Source organism: Myxocyprinus asiaticus, chromosome 5 (assembly GCF_019703515.2).
Source record: "Myxocyprinus asiaticus isolate MX2 ecotype Aquarium Trade chromosome 5, UBuf_Myxa_2, whole genome shotgun sequence".
Classification (NCBI taxonomy): domain Eukaryota; kingdom Metazoa; phylum Chordata; class Actinopteri; order Cypriniformes; family Catostomidae; genus Myxocyprinus; species Myxocyprinus asiaticus.
Window position 1 is genome coordinate 21,001,800 of NC_059348.1, and position 24,586 is coordinate 21,026,385.

A 24,586-nucleotide genomic window follows, 5' to 3' on the forward strand; every position below is an offset into this window, starting at 1 on the left:
TGGCCATGGCAGAACACGGACATTCCTGTCTTGCAGGAAATCACACATAGAGCGAGCAGTATGGCTGGTGGCACTGTCATGCTGTGTTATGTCAGGATGAGCCTGCAGGAAAGGTACCACATGAGGGAGGAGGATGTCTTCCCTGTAATGAACAGCGTTGAGATTCCCTGCAATGACAAGCTCAGTCTGATGATGCTGTGACACATCACCCCAGATGATGATGGACCCTCCACCTCCAAATCGATTCCGCTCCAGAGTACAGTCCTCAGTGTAACGCTCATTCCTTCGACTATAAATGCGAGTCCGACCATCACCCCTGGTGAGACAAAACTGTGACTTGTCAGTGAAGAGCACTTTTTGTCAGTCCTGTCAGGTCCAGCGAAGGTGGGTTTGTGCCAACAGGCAACGTTGTTGCCAGTGATGTCTGGTAAGGACCTGCCATATAACAGGCCTACAAGCCCTCAGTCCAGCCTCTCTCAGCTTATTGCGGACAGTCTGATCACTGATGGAGGGATTGTGTGTTCCTGGAGTAACTCGGGCAGTTGTTGCTGCCATCCTGTACCTGTCCCGCAGGTGTGATATTCAGATGTATCGATCCTGTGCAGGTGTTGTTACACATGGTCTGCCACTGCGAGGACGATCAGCTGTCCTTCCTGTCTCCCTTTAGCGCTGTCTTAGGCGTCTCACAGTACGGACATTGCAATTTATTGCCCTGGCCACATCTGCAGTCCTTATGCCTCCATGCAGCATGCATAAGGCACATTCACGCAGATGAGCAGGGACCCTGGGCATCTTTCTTTTGGTGTTTTTCAGAGTCAGTAGAAAGGTCTCTTTAGTGTCATAAGTTTTTATAACTGTGACCTTAATTGCCTACGGTCTGTAAGCTGTTAGTGTCTTAATGACCGTTCCACAGGTGCATGTTCATTAATTGTTTATGGTTCATTGAACAAGCATGGAAAACATTGTTTAAACCCTTTAAAATAAAGTTCTGTAAAGTTATTTGGATTTTTACAAAATTATCTTTAAAATACAGTGTCCTGAAAAAGGGACGTTTCTTTTTTTGCTGAGTTTAGTAATATCAAATTTCTGGTTGTTTTTCCATCTATGCCAGACATAATGACATCTTTGATTAATTTTCACAAAAATAATCAGTTTGTGAAAGACTTTAAACATGCTGATCATAATAAAGGCAATTTTAGATGTAAAAAAACGTAATTCTTTAAAGGTGCTCTGGAAGCACGCTGTCCTGTTACAAACCTGGTTTAGCTGAATGGTCGGTTTCATTTCAGACACATGAAGTTCATTTTGCTTCATTCTTGTTTTTTGCAATATGTTTTAGTGAAAAATGCCAGTATCTATAGTGCTGCTCACTGTATTTTTCTGCTACTGCCTACTGCCTACTGATATTCAAGATGGCGCCGAGTATGGCTGCTGCGTTGCGAGCTCCGACACAACATAGTAGTGTTTTGTTTGTTTTGTTCACAATTCTTAAGTTTTTTGTCTTGGATGTTGTCTGACTTATTGTCTACGACAGACAAACACTTTTGGATATTGGTTCAGCGATTTCACACCGTAAACCGGACTTCAAATTCCTCAATGCCGACCCGCTGTTTACAAACACGCAAGCGGAGCCCTTTGTCTGGGCAGTCCGGACACGGAAATGCAAAAGGAAAAGGGGAAACAGAGCCGGCGTTCTCATCAGAGTAAGACGCCATGCAAATCGACCCCTGCTACCCACTATTCTACTGGCAAATGTTAAGTCTCTGGATAACAAGCTCTGCGAGCTGAAAGCGCGGATCTCTTTCCAATGAGAGACAAGGGACTGCTGCATTATCTGCCTTACGGAAACTTGGATGTCTGCGGAGATTCCAGACTCAGCCATTGAACCCGCGGGGTTCTCCGTGCAACGAGCGGACAGAGCGAAAGACCTCTCAGGTAAAAGCAGAGGTGGTGGTGTATGTTTTATGATCAACAAATCCTGGTGTGATCAGAGGAACGTACATTCTATCAAGTCTTTCTGCTCTCCTGATCTGGAATTTCTCATGCTTCTGTGTCGACCATTCTGGCTACCGAGGGAATTCACAGCGGTCATTATCACTGCTGTGTACATCCTGCCACAAGCCGACACAGACCGGGCACTCAAGGAACTGTATGGAAGTATAAGTGAGCAGGAAACCGCGCACCCTGAGGCCGCATTCATTGTAACCGGGGACTTTAATAAAGCCAGTTTCAAATCAGTCGCACCAAAATACCACCAGCACATTAGTTTCAACACACGAGGGGACCGGGTTTTGGACCATTGCTACTCTCCCTTCAAGGATGGCTACAAATCCCTCCCCCGCCCACCATTTGGCAAATCGGACCACTCTTCCATTCTGCTTCTGCCCGCTTACAGGCAGAAACTGAAACAGGAAGCACCTACCCTCCGAATGATCCAGTGCTGGTCGGACCAATCAGACTCTACGCTACAGGACTGTTTTGATCACACGGACTGGGAGATGTTCCGGTCCACCTCTGATGACGACATTGAGCTTTACGCTGATAGCGTAATGTGTTTCATCAAAAAGTGCGTGGAGGACGTGGGTCCGACCAGAATGATACGGATCTATCCGAACCAGAAACCATGGATAAATAGCGATGTTCGCGCGGCACTTAATGTGCGGACCTCCGCTTTTAATTCCGGGAACGCAGAGGAGCATAAACAAGCCAGTTATGCCCTCTGAAAAACTATCAGAACAGCAAAACGCCAGTACAGGAACAAGATTGAAGGACAGTTTAACACCACCAACTCTAGAAGCATGTGGCAGGGAATTAACATCATCACGGACTTTAAAGGGAATAAAAACTCCGCCATGAACACCGCTGCCTCTCTCCCGGATGAGCTAAATACTTTTTATGCTCGTTTTGAGGGAAATAACACCGCCCTCATGGAGAGAGCTCTCGCGGCCGAAGCTACAGAGGTTAGTTCACTCTCCGTCTCTGTAGCGGATGTAACCCAATCCTTCCGACGGGTGAATATCCGCAAAGCCGCGGGTCCAGACGGCATTCCGGGCCATGCCATCAGAGCTTGCGCGAACCAACTGGCTGGTGTTTTTACGGACATTTTCAACTTTTCCCTCTCTTTGTCTGTAGTCCCCACATGCTTTAAAACATCCACCATTGTGCCTGTTCCAAAGCAATCAAAAATAACTTGCCTAAATGACTGGCGTCCTGTTGCTCTGACCCCCATCATCAGCAAATGCTTTGAGAGACTAATCAGAGATTACATCTGCTCTGTGCTGCCTCTCTCTCTTGACCCATTGCAGTTTGCTTACCGCAACAACAGCTCCACTGATGATGCCATTGCATCTACAATACACACTGCTCTCTCCCACCTGGAAAAAAAGAAAACTTATGTGAGAATGCTGTTTGTAGACTACAGCTCAGCATTCAACACCATAGTGCCCTTCAAGCTAGTTGAGAAACTCCGGGCTCTGGGCTTAAACAGCTCGCTGTGCAGCTGGATCCTGGACTTCCTGTCAAGCAGACGCCAGGTGGTTAGAATAGGCAGCAACATCTCCTCATCACTGACCCTCAACACTGGAGCCCCGCAGGGCTGTGTTCTCAGCCCACTCTTGTATTCCTTGTACACACATGACTGTGTAGCAACACATAGCTCCAATGCCATCATTAAGTTTGCTGATGACACGACGGTGGTAGGTCTGATCACTGACAATGATGAAACAGCCTACAGAGAGGAGGTGCACACTCTGACACACTGGTGTCAGGAGCACAACCTCTCCCTCAACATCAGTAAGACAAAGGAGCTTGTGGTGGACTTCAGAAGAAAAGACAGAGAACACAGTCCCATCACCATCAATGGAGCACCAGTGGAGAGAGTCAGCAGCTTCAAGTTCCTGGGTGTCCACATCACTGAGGAACTCACATGGTCCATCCACCCTGAAGTCATTGTGAAGAAGGCTCATCAGCGCCTCTTCTTCCTGAGATGGCTGAGGAAGTTTGGAATGAGCCGCCACATCCTCTCATGGTTCTACACCTGCACTGTAGAGAGCATCCTGGCTGCATCTCCGCCTGGTACGGCAATAGCACCGCCCACAACTGCAAAGCACTGCAAAGGGTGGTACGAACTGCCAGACACATCATCGGAGGTGAGCTTCCCTCCCTCCAGGAAATATATACCAGGCGGTGTGTGAAAAAAGCTCGGAGGATCATCAGAGACTCCAGCCACCCGAGCCATGGGCTGCTCTCACTGCTACCATCAGGCAGGCGGTATCGCAGCATCAGGACCCACACCAGCCGACTCCATGACAGCTTCTTCCCCCAAGCAATCAGACTTTTGAACTCTTGATCTCCCACGATCAAAATACACCAGCACTGCACTTTATTACTCTTACTCTTATATCTCACACCAGCCTGTCATAAATTATGTTATTATTATATTATATTCTCTCTTAACAACTTACTATCAACCGACAGCCTGAATGTCAATACAGTACAATACAACCTACTGTACATTCTATATATACTACTATATATACTTTTTTATATATTTTTTATTTTTATTGAATAATGTGTATCTATATTGTGCATTTTGTATACTGTACAGTGTATGTTATTATTTGTATATTGTTGTGTGTAATTATGTGTATATCAGACGTTTAAATTGTGTTGTGTTAATTTGATATTATTGTAAATTGGTATATGTCCCATCACTGTCATGACTGCTATGTTGATCGGAACTGCACCCAAGAATTTCACACACCATTGCACTTGTGTATATGGCTGTGTTACAATAAAGTGATTTGATTTTGATTTGATTTTGTCATTAAAATAAACACGTCTGCAAATCTGCGTGTGGACCGCGAAAGGGTATAAATGAAGCGTGTTCTGTAATAGAGAAAAATATTCAAGGATACATCACTGAAAGATCAGTGCTATCTATGCCCAAGGGCTTGCGCTATGCACAGCTCTGTTGTTTTGTCACGCTGATCACTTGAAGTGCAGAAACAGTGAGATGGGTCAGCCGATGTCATTATGTCTCACGGTCCGAATGGAACCCAGCCAAGGTCCGGACCCTGACAGTGGTCCGCTAATTGGTGACCGCTGATATAAACCATAACCCTTTTTTATTATTATTATTTGACATCCATGACAATTTATCAAAACAGACATTTTAAAATATTTTTATTGTGCGACTGTTGAGCACAGAATCGATGTGCTGCTTTTGTCGTGCTTTTATTTTGTTATAATACTTTATGCTTGTGCTTTAAGCAACACAGTAATCATGCAGTAACACACTTATGTAATGAGTAATGTAAAATAAATCACAGACCCGCTGCTTGAAATCCAAACACAGTTAGTCAAAAGAAACAAATTACCTTATGTTTATTGGATTGGTGCAATTTAAAAGAATAGTTCATCCAAAAATGAAAATCCTCTCATCATTTAGCCTACTCACCTGCTCCGTTGGTGCGATCCGCAACTGCTGTGCACGCAATGATAAACACATCAGTCCGGTTTACGAATGTACTAATCTTCAGTTCATTTAATGAATTGTTCAGAAAGACTCACAGTTGTCATTTTGTGTCATTCTAGAAAATTCTTCACTGAATCCACAGAGTTTAAATATGATCTGACTCTGACTTTTAAAAAAATGTCATTTTATCATTAGCCTACTTTCCTAAGATATCCAGCTTGAAATTAACAAAGATAAGTATGTGCACTTGAGGTACGTGAGACTTAGCTAAAAAACATAGAAACATAGTTAAGAGCTTAAAAAATGTTGTTGCAATTACAAGCAACAATCACCTGTCACTTGTAACTGCTCTCATTAAGTGAATTAATGCTGTTTTCTCATTTCTTCTCGAGACAACCATCTTTGTCCCGTGTCCCCGCATACAGGGAGGGTAATCACGCCGAAACCAAGGTGAGCCATCACACTCGCACCCTGGATTTGAAAGCATACATTGCGGCTGATGGCCAAAGATTTCTGGCCATAATAAATATAAATAATATGATAAATGTTTTTCAGAGGGCTGACGGCATATTCACTGTTCTCTTACAAAGTTATTCTTGTTTAATTGTAGGTCAATTTAATATTTATACGACCTCAGCTGCAAGTTTAAAGTTAATCATAACTGAGAGTTAAATGTTAAATCGGTGTTAAATCACTAAGCATGATAAAAAATTAGCTGAATTAAGATGCATGGAATGTTTAACCATTATGTAATCCCTGAAACAATTTATTGACAGCCAGACAGTGGTGCATAATGGACTTCAAAAGATTATCTGAGTTACAGGGGCTGTGGCAAAATACAATATGTTAGAATTTCTGTGTAATCAGACATTTACAATTAATTGTTTGTGGCTCCCTCTGGTGGACAAACAGCAAAACAGCCTGTCAATCTCCATATTTCTAACTGCTTAAAAATGCAGTTGTAAAAATAGCTAATTCTTCTGTAATAGCACCGCCAAATTTATGAAAATTTTGCTTGTTACCTCAACATGTTCTTTTGTGCATGAATATTAAGTTAAGTTTAAAAATACACAAGATATGGGGCAATACAAGCTTACAAATTTGTACTGTAGCCTATACAGTTCTGGAGTTATGAGCAAAAATGTGAATTAGCTAATTATACTGCCACCGTGTGGCCGATTATCACACAATTTTATATGCGCCTTCGAATTGACACCTTGCTTGTGTATAGTCATTTCCATAACCCTCATCCATTCTCAATACGAGTTATAAAGTGCTGAAATTTTATTGGCCGTTGGCCAATAAAGAAGATGCATATTTAATTTGAACTTTGTCACTCAAACGGCTGCAAAGTTATGACAGTTTTTTTTTTTTTTTTTTTTTTTTTTTTTTAGCGCCCCCTAGGGGCGGAATTTTACGAAATTTTGCTGACATCTTCTAAACGTGCTGTTGACTATGTGCACCAAGATTGATTTCTTTTGGAGTTTGTGATGAGTACATATTGATTAATTACTCAAATTGCGTTATAATGAAGGAATTATATCGTTAATATCTTTGGAACGATTTCACATATCACAGTTCTTTTGATAAATAATACCAAATTGCATGCCGATCGGTCTAGGAGGAGTTCGAAAAAGTAGGTTTTTCAAAAAATTCAAAATGGCGGAAAACAATTATAGTCTGAAATGAAATCGGAGATATACATTTTGTAGGGCTTGACTCAAGGAATCAGAGGAAAAAAAATCGAAAAGAATTTCGATTCTAGCCCTTACGGTTGCAGAGATATGAGCCAAAATGCAAAAGTGTTTATTATAGCGCCATCTAGGGTCAGATGGATGTGTGTTTGTTTTGGGACCATCCTACTTACGGTCTCTGACGCCTAGAAACCTTTAGGGCAGAAAAAAAAGAAGAATAAGAAAAAGAAGAAAATCAGTACAATCACAATAGGGTTCCAGTAGCTTCGCTGCTTGACCCCCTAAAAAGAAAAATCGGAGCAAAAACAACAGGGTCTCTAGCACTTCGTGCTTGAACCCTTAATTACTACAAAGTAAACGTTAAACAGAAACACATCACTTAGATGTTTGAGCATGCGTTGGTAATAAATTGGTGTGTTTTTTTTTTTTTTTTTTTTTTAATGTAACTGACCTGTAAGCAATACATGACAGAGAGAAACACATTTTGCGTTTGTTAGTTTGGTCCTCTGTTGTTGTTTGAGGACGCGATCTCGTTTCCATGGGAACTCTGCTCTCTACTGCCCCCTCAGTGTCTTTTAAAGAATGCAGCTCAAAGATTCAATGCACTACCTTTTAAACACGTTAAAGTAGTCAATAAATTATACATAAATAAATATAGATAGATATATACAGGGAATAAATATAATATAAATAATATAAAATCATAAAATAAATCATTTTAAAATATTTATTTGACTATTTTTTGGCAGGGTCAAAGTAATCCAATAAGAATAAATATAGCAAGCACTCTCTTATGCTGGCTGTGTCTCGTTTGGAAGGCTGCATGCTAGATAGGACGCTTCCTTTGGAGGTTGCAGTATACCGAGTGTCCTCCTTTAAATAGATCTCGTTTAAACGAGACGGCCTTCCTAAGACAAACGGAAACGGAACCTAACATGGTTGCTATGACAGCACACTCTTTAACAAGCGCGAGCGCTTTGAGTGAGAAGGGAACAAAGTCCCTTTTGAAGGGCATGTATGAGGTACATTTTAAGAGAGTTATAATGATGAAAAGAGAAAAGAAAATAGATTTTACAAGTGTACTTTTAGTTAAATACTTTATTTTAATTTTATATTAATATAATTATACATATTATATACTCTGCACCCATCTACTGAGGTACTTATTCATGGGAATTAACATTACTTGCGTTTGAACATCATATTTACGGGCAAATTCTGTTGAAGCAAAGAATTGTGGGTTGTGAGTGCCCACGAAGGATACACCTAATGGGGGAATACTGATACTCCTACACCCTGTTTAAATACTAACTTACAGTATAGTGGCATCACTGCAGCATTTTTATTGTGTTTATTTGGAGTCCCACAGACACCCTACACTAACCCCTAACCCATACCTTACAAAAATTAACCATGGTTTTACTAAAGTAGCCATAGTATCACCATGGTATTTTTCTAGTAAAATCATAGCAACCACAAAATTAAACATGATTACTATTAACTACTATTAACAACATGTTACTCTAGTAGCACCATGGTTAGTACATCAGAACTATATAGTTTCCACCTAAACACATGGTTAATACAATATTACTACAGTAAAACCATGGTTAATTTTATCTGGATCAAATGCTTCTCTCAACACCCTGACCTTCACTGTGACCAAATCACTGTGATGAATATCTTTTATTTATTACCATAAGTAGTAGTATAGGAAATATTAAGAGTAGAGACATGGGAAAAAGTATATCAAGTGGTGGGATTTAAACCTGGATCTCCAACGTGACAACACATACACATACCATCTATACACCCAGAGCTACTACAGCTGCACCTGGTGATGCAGTTTGTCGTAAAATCCTGTTTCCACCACACTACTGGAGCGCAAATAGTCACTTATCTAATCTCTTAATCCACCAAATGTCTAACCCGTTAACCAGTTTAATGTCTCTGCCCCACCGTTTTCATTTGATCAGCAGTTGACCCTAAATAAATCTGTCACAGCTGACTGTCTTGAATTTGGTCTGAGCAGTGGTGGGCAGAGTTAGTGTAAATAGCCTCTGTCAACAAGATGGGCTATTTGCACTTAGTGTAAATAAATACTCAGATAAATTAAATTGTTACTGATTTAGACTCATTAACATTATTTATTATATGCTAAGCTTTTCTGAGCATTGATTGGTAATATCACAACATTCCATATGAAGAGAGTTTAAAATGAAAACAATACAATATATTTCTGATTACTCTGAAAGCAAACATACATTTATATAAATATATGAAAATATTCAGTACAGAATATTTTGCAAACGTTGCCTTTCAAGAAACAGCCACACAATCTTATTTTGGGGGACATTTTACAATTGCCATATTGTACGTAGTTAATGCTGCATGTTTGTGGCGTGGAGCTGAACTTGAAGAGGACAGTCAGAGGAAGTGGCATGCACAAAAGAGGGACTTGAGCTCTTTCGTTCCCAAATCTAAAGGTGCCCCGGTCATCCAAAAAAAGGGAGAATCTTTTAAAACATTAATAATAAAAACACAATAATTCAATAAAAACAAAATATAAAATTTCATAATAATCTCACAATAACAGTTATTATAGAAAGAATGTCAATATGACTATGATCTTGTAATTGTAAAAATATTAGAGAAAATTAGGCGGAGGTGCCCTAAGCGGATCGGAGTAGGACAGAAAATCCACTCTATATTGCTAAGTTCAACAAAACTTAGTAAAATTTGATTGCTACCGAATTCCCAACATCGCACACTTTCAGTGTAAAAAGCTTTGTTATTAAAGGAATAGTTCTCTCAAATATGATCATTCTTTCATCATTTACTTACCGGCTCAAACTCGTGTAAATTTCTTTCTTCTGCAGAAAACAAAGATATTTAAATGATATTTAATATGAAGTATGTTTGTCCATACAATACAAGTGAATGGTGACCAATTTTTCAAGCTCCAAAAAGCACTTAAATAGCCCATATTATGCTAATTTACAGGTTCAAAATTTTATTTTGGGGGGTCTACTAGAATAGGTTTACATGCTTTAATGTTCAAAAAACACATTATTTTTCCATACTGTACATTTCTTTTCCCCTCTCTTCATCCTCTGGCTCAAACGCTATGATTTACCTCTTGTCTCTTTAAAGCCCCCCTTTCCAAAAAGCCCAGTCTGCTGTGATTGGTCAGATGGCCTAGTCTGTTGTGATTGGTCAGCCACGTAGAGCATGTGTCGGAAATGTAACGCCCCTTACAATAACCAAGTTTCAGCTCCTGAGACTTCCTGGGCAGCTCTGTAAACACTACTGTAACTATGGTAACAGTGGCGTTGGTTCTGCCATACCAGTTCTAGCCCGAGTCCGATAATGAAAGTTTGGAAGAACAAGCTGATCGACCCGAACCACCTTCACAAGCACGACTTGAGCAGGACGTTTCACAGTGGTAAGTTTTAATTTTGTAGCTTTCTTACAAGTACACTGTTGATTGTTGTGAACCTAACAAAGCTTCAAGTAAAAGACACGTAGTGCATCTGAGTTAGTCATCTTTTGCTGGAATGGGTGTAGCCGAACTTTTGTCACCCGAGATAAGAACGGAGAACAGAGGCTTACTCCCGGTTGGACATTAACAGGGGTATTAGAGAGTTAGTGAGCAAGTTAACTGAGCACTAATGTGGATTGCAGACGTAAAATGACCGTTTGTCAAAATAAATCCATCTCCACACTTGATCACTATTCATTATAGTAAGAATGACAAACAATCTGCATAATTCTACACAATTGTAGGTAAAAGTGGGCCCGCAGCTGATTAGCAAAACTATTTCAACACAATAACATTAGCTAGCAGGTTAGCAGAGGCCTACATCTGTGCACAGGGTGTACACCGTAGCTACAACACAAAACTCTGCATTTGAACTCTCGGTAGCAGATAAATCCACAAATAATCAAGCCTACTTACAGGTTGTGATCCTGAAGCGCCAGATTGTCCCAACATAGTGGGAACTGCATCTTCTTTCAGGAGTAACCATCTTGAAAATCCAGCATTGGTTGTGGTTGTACTGTTAAAATAAATTTTAACCACTGATACTTCAATTTTTCTGCCTTTGGAAGTCCAAACAAAGAGGTTTTGCTTTCGCAGTGAAGAAAACAGCAACTTCTTGACATAGTGACAACACCAACCCAACTCATCCTGGCCTCTGCTATAACTACGTTTGTTTGAGGGCAGGCCAAAGTAGCCCTTAGACGGGCGTTATGCAAATGTGTTACATAGGGACGTAGATACTTCTCGGAAGAAATGGCTGGACTACAATCCAGCAGTTTCTTGTAGTCCTTGGGCAGTGTTATCTGTGGGAGAGAATAACTCCCTTTTGCATGGACATATCCAAAGAGCTATATTACACACTAAAGGAAAGGTAAAATCCCAAAAAGCATAATAGGGCCTCTTTAAAAGCATCATAAAAATAATCCATAAAACTCCAGTGGTTTAATCCATGTCTTCTGAAGTGATAAAATAGATTTTGGGTGAGAAATGACCAATATATATATATATTTTTCACAATAAATCGTGACATCAGCAGTCTCCTTGGTGATCATGATTTCAAGCTCAATTACACTTCCTTTACATATGCGCAGGGTGCTAGATAGGACTGCTTTAGAAGGCTTGTCACGATTCTGAAACCAAAAATGTCCCTTTTTAAGGACACTGTATTTTAAAGATAATTCTGTAAAAATCCAAATAACTTTACAGATCTTTATTGTAAAGAGTTTAAACAATGTTTTCCATGCTTGTTTAATGAACCATAAACAATTAACGAACATGTAACTGTGGAACGGTCATTAAGACACTAACATCTTACAGATGGTAGGCAATTAAGGTCACAGTTATAAAAACTTATGACACTAAAGAGACCTTTCTACTGACTCTGAAAAACACCAAAAGAAAGATACCCAGGGTCCCTGCTCATCTGCGTGAATGTGCCTTAGGCATGCTGCATGGAGGCATGAGAACTGCAGATGTGGCCAGGGCAATAAATTGCAATGTCCGTACTGTGAGACGCCTAAGACACCGCTACAGGGAGACAGGAAGGACAGCTGATCATCCTCGCAGTGGCAGACCACATGTAACAACACCTGTACAGGATCGGTACATCCGAATATCACACCTGCAGGACAGGTACAGGATGGCAACAACAACTGCCCGAGTTACACCAGGAACGCACAATCCCTCCATCAGTGCTCAGACTGTCCGCAATAGGCTGAGAGAGGCTGGACTGAGGGCTTGTAGGCCTGTTGTAAGGCAGGTCCTTACCAGACATCACTGGCAACAATGTCATCTATGGGCACAAACCAACCTTCCCTGGACCAGACAGGACTGGCAAAAAGTGCTCATCACTGATGAGTCACAGTTTTGTCTCACCAGGGGTGATTGTCGGACTCATGTTTATCGTCGAAGGAATGAGCGTTACACCGAGGCCTGTACTCTGGAGTGGGATCAATTTGGAGGTGGAGGGTCTGTCATGGTCTGTGGCGGTGTGTCACAGCATCATCGGACTGAGCTTGTTGTCATTGCAGGTAATCTCAATGCTGTGCGTTACAGGGAAGACATCCTTCTCCATGTGGTACCCTTCCTGCAGGTTCATCCTGACATGACCCTCCAGCATGACAATGCCACCAGCCATACTGCTTGTCCTGTGCGTGATTTCCTGCAAAACAGGAATGTCAGTGTTCTGCTATGGCCAACAAAGAGCCCGGATCTCAATCCCATTGAGCACGTCTGGGACCTGTTGGATCAGAGGGTGAGGGCTAGGGCCATTCCCCCCAGAAATGTCCGGGAACTTGCAAGTGCCTTGGTGGAAGAGTGGGGTAACATCTCACTGCAAGAACTGGCAAATCTGGTGCAGTCCATGAGGAGGAGATGCACTGCATTACTTAACGCAGCTGGTGGCCACACCAGATACTGACTGTTACTTTTGATTTTGACCCCCCCTTTGTTCAGGGACACATTAATCCATTTCTGTTAGTCACATGTCTGTTAAACTTGTTCAGTTTATGTCTTAGTTGTTGACACTTTTTATGTTATATATAAAAAAAATATTTACACATGTTAAGTTTGCTGAAAATAAAAGCAGTTGAAATTGAGAGGACGTTTCTTTTTTTTGCTGAGTTTAGTAGGGAAGCATGGATATTCGGAGACAGAGGATGATTAAATTACTGAAGTCTTATAGATTACCTGCCTTCAAGGGTACTGATCCACTGAACATTGGGACACTTATGACTCAATCACCTGCAAAACGATAAAGAGTTCACACATTCAAGCGCAGCTGTTATTAATCAGCACCATTGCTGTATAAATGACACTATCGTTCATTTTCGTTGAAGATATTAAAACGTACAGTGTTATTATAACAGATAAATGACATAAAGAAATAAAAATATAAAGGAGTGTATTTTAAACCTTCTTATAACATCTCATATTTAAAAGATTGTTTCCCTTTCATTGTGGATGACAGACAAATAATATCTCTTTTAAAGAGAAAGTAAGGTTTTGGCATCATATATTTACACTTGTGCTCATCTTCTAAAGACTTGAGAGACTATAGAAGATACGTCCATGTTCCCAGTAAGGGAACATGGTGAGCAACGATGCTCCCTGGTTTTTACAGTGCATTGTGGGATTTTTAGGTAGGGTGACCATACGTCCTCCTTTTCCCGGACATGTCCTCTTTTTCGGACCTTAAAAAAGCGTCCGGCCGGGATTTCTAAATTTGCGAAAATGTCCGGGATTCGGCTTTAGTTGCATTATGATGTGCATCTGGTCTAATACGTCATTGTGTGCATATTATTACATATCACATATTTGCATTGCTTTAACCCCTCTTTGTAAATCCCGCCTTCTCGCACACCAATTGGTCGATTATAAGAGGCTTGCAGTAACTGTTGGCCAAATTCCTATTGGCCAAATAGCTTGCCAGTAGCAGCAAATGACAGCTGAGTGGAAACAATGCCCAAACGAAAGTGCAAATTTACAAAAATTCCCGTGCTTTCGTCCAGGTCGAGATCCGTGGGAAGCAGAATGTATGACATGTAAAGCTGGCACTTACAGTGCATCCGGAAAGTATTCACAGCGCTTCACTTTTTCCACATTTTGTTATGTTACAGCCTTATTCCAAAATGGATTCAATTAATTATTTTCCTCATAATTCTACAAACAATACCCCATAATGACAACGTGAAAGAAGTTTGTTTGAAATCTTTGCAAATTTATGAAAAATAAAAAACAAATAAAATCACATGTACATAAGTATTCACAGCCTTTGCCATGACACTCAAAATTGAGCTCAGGTGCATCCTGTTTCCACTGATCATCCTTGAGATGTTTCTACAACTTGATTGGAGTCCACCTGTGGTAAATTCAGTTGACTGGTAAGGTCCCACAGTTAACAGTGCATGTCAGAGCACAAACCAAGCCATGAAGTCCAAGGAATTGTCTGTAGACCTTCGAGACAGGATTGTATCGAGGCACAGATCTGGGGAAGGGTACAGAAAAATTTCTGCAGCATTGAAGGTCCCAATGAGCACAGTGGCCTCCATCATCCATAAATGGAAGCAGTTTGGAACCACCAGGACTCTTCTTAGAGCTGGTCGCCTGGCCAAACTGAGCGATCGGGGGAGAAGGGCCTTAGTCAGGGAGGTGACAAAGAACCCGATGGTCACTCTGACAGAGCTCCAGCATTCCTCTGTGGAGAGAGGAGAACCTTCTAGAAGAACAACCATCTTTGCTGCACTCCACCAATCAGGCCTGTATGGTAGAGTGGCCAGACAGAAGCCACTCCTCAGTAAAAGGAACATGACAGCCTGCCTGGAGTTTGCCAAAAGGCACCTGAAGGACTCTCAGACCATGAGAAACAAAGATTGAACTCTTTGGCCTGAATGGCAAGCGTCATGTCTGGAGGAAACCAGGCACCGCTCATCACCTGGCCAATACCATCCCTACAGTGAAGCATGGTGGTGGCAGCATCATGCTGTGGGGATGTTTTTCAGCAGCAGGAACTGGGAGACTAGTCAGGATCGAGGGAAAGATGAATGCAGCAATGTACAGAAACATCCTTGATGAAAACCTGCTCCAGAGTGCTCTGGACCTCAGACTGGGGCAAAGGTTCATCTTCCAACAGGTCAACGACCCTAAGCACACAGCCAAGATAACAAAGGAGTGGCTATGGGACAACTCTGTGAATGTCCTTGAGTGGCCCAGCCAGAGCCCAGACTTGAACCCGATTGAACATCTCTGGAGAGATCTGAAAATGGCTGTGCACCAACGCTTCCCATCCAACCTGATGGAGTTTGAGAGGTCCTGCAAAGAAGAATGGGAGAAACTGCCCAAAAATAGGTGTGCCAAGCTTGTAGCATCATACTCAAAAAGACTTGAGGCTGTAATTGGTGCCAAAGGTGCTTCAACAAAGTATTGAGCAAAGGCTGTGAATACTTATGTACATGTGATTTTTTTTTTTTTTTTTTTTTTTTAATAAATTTGCAAGGATATCAAACAAACTTCTTTCACGTTGTCATTATGCGGTACTGTTTTAACAAAATGTGGAAAAAGTGAAGCGCTGTGAATACTTTCCGGATGCACTGTATGTGTCAGTTGCTAATAAAGGTGCAAGTGATTTAGAAGCACACATTAGCTAGGGTCAGCAAAAGGTGAAAGTTCATCAGGTAAATTATCAGACTTCTTTTTGCAACCAGGTAAAATTGTTATCACATTGCTTCATTTTCCATGGCCATTCAAAATAATAGTAAATGAAGGTACACTCATGGCATCACATATTTTATTTTAGTACATGGACATTCAAAAGAATGTTGGAAATTTTTATTTATGTATATTTACGTTATGCTAATATAGTGTCTTTTCACTTTATTAAAGTTTGCATTCATAGTAACACTGTTTTGAACCCTATTATTCCCTATTATAATTTTATGACTACGTTTTATAAATAATGGTTTTTTTTTTTTTTTTAATTTATTAATTTATGAATTTTTATCAACTTAGTTTAAATTGAGGAAATGACCGAGCAATAGACTGAAACGATCAACGATTTTGTCCAGTACAATGTGATACTGTGGCATGTTGCTGGTAACATTGCTGATCTGTCACCATTGTAGAATTCGTACATTCGTAACGTGCTTATAGTACGTAAATATGTTAACCGGAAGTGGGTGAATCTGGTCATGGCTAGTCGATAAACGTTTTTAATATAACATAGTCTTATTAATCATGTTAATCAAAGTAAATGTGTATACAATATTATGTATATGATCGCCATCAACCATAAAATTGATTCAGATAAGTGAGCAAGTAAATTAGCCAGGCAGTTGTCAGCTAGAGCGCATCGTTATAGAGCTGTACAGTATTTGTCTCCAAAGGGACTTACAGTGGTTAAATGAAAACACTACTCTGAGGCTGAATTTGTATCCGACACATCTGTTACAACCGAGGTGCAGACAGCGATAAAGCAAACGGGTAACTATCCAAGGTGATGTTTGCATTGCTTTTCAGTATTACGTGCACGATACAGCACGCATTAATCTGTTAGAAATGTAAACAACATGTAGTGTTGTGATGGAAATGGAGATGTAGAAAAGCAAGCGTGTCTTCACTAAGGTCCGCAATACTACTGCGGCTCATTAGGACATCTCCAGCCTGAGACCTCGATTTCAAACTGTATTTTGTAAAATATCAAAAAGCTTTTAATATCTCGTGTCTATATATATATATATATATATATATATATATATATATATATATATATATATATATATATATGTTAGTTTTCTCTCAACTGATTTAATTTGATTTTGACGTGCACACAGCTGTTTGAGGCGATGTCTGCTTCAATTGTATCTGCCTCTTTTGTAAGTCGATTTGGATAAAAGCGTCTGCCAAATGAATAAATGTAAATGTAATTGTATTACAAACCCATTCGGCATAATATGTTTAATTTGATTGAATCGTTTAAGATTTCGGGGGATTTATGTAAGTGCAGAATGCCTATTTTGTGTAACCGAATAGCAACATTTCTGCAAGACTGAATGGTAGTCTTGCACTACATTATATAACTGAGTTGCATTGAAATCACCTCATTCACATTCTATTTACCTGTGGTTGTGTGCCTAATACACATTTTTACAATTTCATTACCAATCCTCCCCTTCTTTGCATGCCATTTCATCTTTACTGTCTCTTAGTGTGTTTTCTTAAGCTAAACGTGAGAAAAAGAAAAGCGAAATGCAACACTCTTGACAGGGTTGCATTCTGTATGTCGTGTAATGTGATTTTTGTGTGTCTACAGGTGAATGAGTGAGGCTGACTTCTTCCCCTCTGCCGATATGGTAGAGATAAACCGCATCCATTATGAGCTAGAATATACAGAGGGCATTAGTCAACAGATGAGGATCCCGGAGAGGCTCAAAATAGGCCCCGGTTCATCACAGGAACCACCTGATCCCTTTCTGGAGGCGTCCCATAGTACCATGATGCATGTGCCAGAGAGGATTGTAGTAGCAGGTATTATGTCAAGACATCATGACTTATAGCTTTGAAGTCAATGAATGCTATCATTCTCTCACCTTTAATGGTTTTTACAGAGACCAGTAGCTAACAAATTCCTCTATTTTTAACAGATCAAGGAGATAGCAATGATGCACTCTTTGGCAGACTGAGAGATCTGGATTTGATTCAGTCTACGCCAATAGAGACCGTTGAACTGAACACTCCACCGCGAGTTCTCACCCTGAACGATCAACCTCTGGACTTCCTAGAGCCAGAGCCAGCAGCCAACTCCACTGCCCAGCCAAGTGAAGAGGTAATGAATGAATCAGACAAGTGAAGAATAGACTTTGAACTCTGATGAACAAGGTTTGCTGGATTTTCCTTCTTCACTAGTACTTTGTTGATTGAATGCACCTGACCATTAGTAAAGTTGCACCAGACTAACAGCTTATTAGAAAAGACTTTGAATAAGCCTTGTAACTAGCATAAAATGTGTCCAGTCTCTTTTCTTGTTCCTTCTAAATGATGTTAATGGCAGCTGAGCTGTACTTGTATAAAGCTTAAAACTGTGAGACAAAGTAATGTGCATGTTAAACCAATGGGAATGGGCACTGTTTTCCATCTCTTCACAGATGCGATCACACTTGAGGTCAAGGCAGGAGCACTGTAGGAGTGAGAACTCTACGATGCGTTGCAATGGGCAATTAAACAAACATGATTTGTGAGTATAAATACACTCTCACTGTCAGTCCCCTACCTGTGTTCTCCCCCTGCTTGCGATCTTAACCATCTGTTTGTGTGTGTAAGACGCAGCCAATTCAGATGTCAGATCTCTGGAGCAGTGAATGTATGCTTTAGAGTGCACCTCTTTACAATTATTTTGTAGTCTCAGAACCAATTTGGACCATTTTATTTGGTATTATTTATTTAGTTTTAACTGTAGTTGGATATGTGGTTGTGTTAAGGGATTTGTCTCTTCCATTTATTTGGAAATGGCTGTCCAACATTTTGTTTTGCAAACTCTAAAGGAGAAAATGATAAGACGCTTTAAGTAAATTATATGATTGGATGAAATTATTTGTTTTGCTTCAATATATGGTATTATAATCTTAATTATGATTAATATGTTTTTAGTCAGGCTACACACAGCTAATTTTGGGAACCTTTTTTGTATTGGAACTATTTGTTGGTGTTTGTGCTTTTTGTCCAATGGTGGATGGACTCTTGCCATGTCTGTCGATTTAACTTGTTAATTCAGTGTGATTAATTATATAAAAGATAACACGTTAAAAAAAATTGACATAATTATTAATGTCTCTGGACCATAATGAGGAATATTCCTACCATTTTAGCAATTTAAGCTTGAAGTACCACCTATTTTAAGCAGGGGGCAATTAGCGAAACTCCAGCTGTATGGTCAGTGTGCAGTTGTACATACAACAAACCAAACTTGCTTGACACAGCAACAGCACAAGTTGAGGATGTGTTTTTGCATTTTAAAAACAGCTGGACGGAGCGCAATTCTGAACGCAGGGACATCTTTTTCTAAGTTTCAAACTACGTTTAACTTGACACAGCGACCTAAAAGCGCTTTATGTCACGACGCAAACACAGTGAGACGTTCCAAAAGTGTCCGTCTGATGCAGGTGTAGTTTGACATGCTTAGAAAAACCCATATAATAAATCTGTCTCAGGTAAATTGACAAATTAAATTGCAGAATGGATTGTTGTGAACTGCAGGCCAATGATAGACTTATTTTCAAGAATATGGAAATAAACAATATATTGCCTTATCTGTTTTATCTTATCAGTGCTTTACTTATCTGCCACAATAATGTAATGCATTTGAATTATCAGAATTATTATTATTTTATTTTATTAGGGATGCACAATATGTCGGTGGCCATATCAGTATCGGCTGATAAATGTGAATTTTAAAGTTAACAGTTATCAGTCCATAAGAAAATTGGCTGATATATTAAGCCAATAAATTGTGGCTTTTTTTTAGGCACATGCTACTCGCCATGTGGGTTTTGATTGGTGCCTTCTGGTTTGCTTTAGAGGATCATATTGGATCTGAGTAAACGCTCCATTATACAGTATTTATTTATGTCACATGCACTATTTTTTCTTTTTGTATGTTAATTGCATATTGTTGTGTTTACAGTGAGTTTAAGACTTGTTTGCATTCTTTAGTTTTGTCTTTTCACAGGTTTGAATGAAGTGCAATGCAATGTATTTATAAAAGTAGCTCACTCAAATTAATTTTCAATTGCAGAGTCATTATGCTTTTTTTTATTTATTTTTTTTATAAAAGGAAGTTGGCCATAGGAATGTAAAATGTCTTTATTTAACTGGTTCAAATTAGGCTACATTTGGTAAATGATTTCAAAGTTTTAGATGTTTCTTGCAGGTTCCTTGTTTCCTGCAATTGAAGTTGTTTTAAAATTGAAAACAATAATCCACTTTACATGATTGATTTCATTAGAAGTGCTTTGGATGTGGCTTTATTAGGTGAGCCTTTTGTTTTTGTAATCAGACAAACAAAATGTAGATTTATATCCAGATTTCCAAAATTTCCATAACGGTGCATCCCTATAATATATATTATTATATATTATATATATGATTATTGCTTCAAACTTATGTCTCTCTGTCAGTGCAAGCCCATCTCCATCTCGTGCTCCAGTCCGTGCCTGTCCTCCTCTCATTAGTCCAGAGGACTCTGAAAACCTTAACAGTGCCAGTGGTGTCCTCACCTACATCAAGAACACAACTCGCAGAGCCTACCAACAGGTCTTGGAAGTGCTGGATGACAGTCATCATAGGTGAGCTCTTTCTTCATGAAGCATTTGTTTTAATTATGCACATGAAGAGGGGAAATCTGAAAGTATAGTTACAGTATATGAGATAGGTAAAACAACCTGAAATGCAGCCAGTTCTTTAATTTATTATTATTATTTTATTTTATTTTTTGGGGGATTTTCTACCCTTTTCTCCCCAGTTTGGCATGCCCAATTCCTAATGTGCTCTAGGTCCTCGTGGTGGCGTAGTGACTCGCCTCAATCCGGGTGACGGAGGACAAATCTCAGTTGCTTCCGCATCTGAGACCGTCAGTCCACGCATTTTATCACATGGCTTGTTGAGTGCATTACTGCGGAGACATAGCGTGTGTGGAGGCTCGCACTATTCTTTAACCACATTATAGTGACCGCAAGGAGGTTAACCCAACATGACTCTACCCACTCTAGCAACCGGGCCAATTGGTTGCTTAGGAAGCCTGACTGGAGTCACTCGGCACACCCTGGATTTGAACTTGCAACCTAGCATCTTTTCTTGCTGAGCTACCCAGGCCCCCCTTAAATTATTATTATTATTTATATATATATATATATATATATATATATATATATATATATATATATATATATATATATATATACACACAGTGCCTTGCAAAAGTATTCAGACCCCTGACCAATTCTCTCATATTACCGAATTACAAACGGTACACTGAAATTTCATTCTGATTGATATTTTATTTTAAAACACTGAAACTCAAAATCAATTATTGTAAGGTGACATTGTTTTTTTGTTGGGAAGTATTTTTATGAAAAATAAAAAACTTAAATATCTTGCTTGCATAAGTATTCAACCTCCACACATTAATATTTGGTCGAGCCACCTTTTGCTGCAATAACTGTTTTAAGTCTTTTGGGGTACATATGTACCAGCTTTGCACACAGTGACGAAGTGATTTTGGCCAATTCTTCTCGGCAGATTTTCTCCATGTTGTTGGTTGATACTTGTGGACTGCAATTTTCAAATAGTGCCACAGATTCTGAATAGGATAGAGATCAGGACTTTGACTGGGCCACTGTAGGACATTTATCTTTTTGTTCTTGAGCCACTCCAATGTTGCTTTGGCCTTGTGCTTGGGATCATTGTCATGCTGAAAGGTGAATTTCCTCCCAAGCTTCAGTTTTTTTAACGGACTGAAGCAGGTTCTCTTGCAGTATTTCCCTATGTTTTGCTCTATCTTCAATTTTGCTCCTTCAGTTCTAACAAGATGCCCAGTCCCTGCTGATGAGAAGCATCCCCACAGCATGATGCTGCCACCACCATACTTCACTGTAGGGATGGTGCGTCTTGAGGCATAGGAAGTGTTAGGTTTGCGCCACACATAGCGCTTTGAGTTTTGGCCAAAAAGCCCTATATTGGTCTCATCTGACCACAAAACCTTCTCCCACAGCGCAGCTGGGTCACTCACATGCTTTCTGGCAAACTCCAGACGTGCTTTCAGATGGTACTTTTTGAGTAACGGCTTCTTTCTTCCCACCCTCCCATACAGGCCAGCATTATGCAGTGCTCTTGATATGGTTGACTGATGCACCATTACTCCACTCCCAGCCACTGAACTCTGTAGCTCCTTCAAAGTGATTGTTGGCCTCTCTGCGGCTTCTTTCACAAGTCTTCTTTTTGTTAGAGCGCTGAGTTTTGAGGGAAGGCCTTTTCTTGGCAGTGCCTGGGTGATGTGGTGCAGCTTCCACTTCCTGATTATTGATCCAACTGTGCTCATTGGTATATCCAAACATTTGGATATTATTTTGTACCCTTTCCCTAATCTATGCATTTTTATTATTTTATCTCTAACTTCTGTGGAATGCTCTTTTGGTCATTTTCCTTCAGATTCACAGACTGACCAATGATCCTTCAACAATTGGTTTTTTATCCAGAAAATGTGATTGCAACTTTAATGATTCACAGGTGGATGCCAATGGTAAAGTAATTGTGTCCTCATTAGGGCAATTTCTTTCATCGATGTAACCTGGCAGCTTCCATAGCAAAGGGGTTGAATATTTATGCAATCAAGATATTTTGTATTTTTTTAAATATAGATTTCCCAACATAAAACCAATGTCACCTAACAATAATTGATTTTGAGTTCCAGTGTTTTAAAATGAAATATCAAACAGAATGAAATTTCATTGCACCATTTGTAATTCAGTAATATGAGGTAATCGGTCAGGGGTCTGAATACTTTTACAAGGCACTGTATATATATATATATATATATATATATATATATATATATATATATAATGTATGTACATAGATAGAGAGTTATTTTTATATAGAGAGAGGTGGTCAGTTTGTAGTCCTTAAACCCAGAAAAGAATTTGAATTTTCAAGCCATGGGTTTCACTGGAATTCAAAATGGGGTTTTAAAATAGCGGTTTTCAGTTACTTTCCTATTTTAGTCTACAGTACAACATAAATTACACACAGTCATACCCCAAAAGTGAATTTTGAAACCTGATGTTTTTTTTACATATATATATGTAGCTAGAAAGTTGTTACATAAGGATCGCAACGGTTTTCCAATGAATTATGTCATTCATGAGCATGTAAGTACTATGCCTTGTGGGTGGGCCTACATGAATTGAAATCATGACTGATCTGTTGGCAGGGAATTTTAGAGATGTTTTAGTTATTACAGACTTGCTCATTTAAGTCTGTCAAAAAAACTCTAGATCAGTTCCAATGGATTTCTTAAGAATGCTTGCTGCAGAATCAAGCACAAATACCAATATATCTTAACTCCTTTTGAGTTTGTCATCACTCCACAACTTCTGTCACAGAAATTAGTGCAACTAATTAATGTTTTTGAGACAATGCTAATTCTAGGGATAACACCAGTATGTATTTAGCTATCAGCACTATAAAGGTGCACATTGAAACAGTGAATATAGCGTACATTTAGCCACAAATCAGTATTTTTTGTAAAAAGACAAAGGCATAGGGAACAGATGATCAGTTGGTATTTGTTTTTTCTTGTAGTCGGACAGCTCTTTTAGCTTTTGATCCTAGTTTGGAGAACACACCTGATGACGCTGTCTTAACAGATGCTGCATCACTGCGACGACAGGTAGTATCTCACTCCTCAGCTATTATCTGTTGTTGATTAACAGGATATAAAACGACTATTTATCATGTGTTCTGATGTACTAAACAGATCATCAAGCTGAACCGAAGACTGCAGCTACTGGAGCACGAGAATAAAGAGCGAGCCAAGCGCGAAATGATCATGTACTCCCTCACTGTTGCTTTCTGGGTGGTCAACTCTTGGATCTGGCTACGCCGCTAGAAACCAGAAATGTTTCAAAAGAACAAAAAAATTTAATTCAGTTACAACGTACAGTGTATTAGGTATTTTGCACTTACAGACTTTTCATTAAGTGAGGGCTTTCATTGACAAAAGGTTGAATTATACTCAGAAAAATGCAGTATATGTAGTCACTTAAGTTATTGTTTTTGCTTTTCCAGTTATTATACTATTCTTGTAAATGTTAAGAAACAGTAGTTTGATGGTCCTGTGCACTGTTATATAAAAATGTAAATGTTCTTAATATTCCATTAGACGTTCCATATTTGTGAATACATGAAAGTTTGCACTTATTTTTCAGTTAAAATACCTCATGTCATTATTTATGGATAAACATATTTAAGGTTGTGGGATCACCAAAGAATTAAAAAATAAAATGCAAAAACTGTGTTGTTTACCACTGAATTCCAGACACTGTTGTCTATAAATTGGTGTAACCTCCTGAGAAACAATTAATTTGTGTCAATCTGTTAAAAATGTCTGCAGACATCACTGTTTTAAATCCAGGTGTTTATTGTTATTATTATTACTATATTTATTATTATTTTTTAGAATTCTAAAATGTTTCTTATATTGCAAAACATGATATTTCTATATATTTTTATCTGGATGTAAGCAGATATGTGTTGAAACCATGGAGCGTTTGAAACAGTAGAGGGCGAGTTTTCGTAGTGTACACCCGCAGTGTTTCTCCGTGACCTGGA

The 24,586-nt window shown here is 39.4% G+C and overlaps 1 protein-coding gene across 2 annotated transcripts; it reads left to right on the forward strand.

Moving 5' to 3' along the window:
- The first annotated feature begins 16,369 nt into the window (after positions 1-16,369).
- Positions 16,370-24,267, forward strand: LOC127441260 (mitochondrial fission factor homolog A-like). 2 transcript variants are annotated; one of them, XM_051698454.1, is made up of 7 exons: positions 16,370-16,700; positions 17,517-17,731; positions 17,848-18,029; positions 18,349-18,437; positions 20,377-20,544; positions 23,558-23,645; positions 23,733-24,267. In XM_051698454.1, the coding sequence occupies exons 2-7, from the start codon at positions 17,521-17,523 to the stop codon at positions 23,862-23,864; spliced, it is 870 nt and encodes a 289-aa protein (XP_051554414.1). In that variant the 5' UTR covers positions 16,370-16,700; positions 17,517-17,520; the 3' UTR covers positions 23,865-24,267. The 2 variants fall into 2 exon arrangements, with proteins under 2 accessions (XP_051554414.1, XP_051554415.1); XM_051698455.1 differs by having other exon boundaries at positions 16,370-16,687.
- The last annotated feature ends 319 nt before the right edge of the window (positions 24,268-24,586 follow it).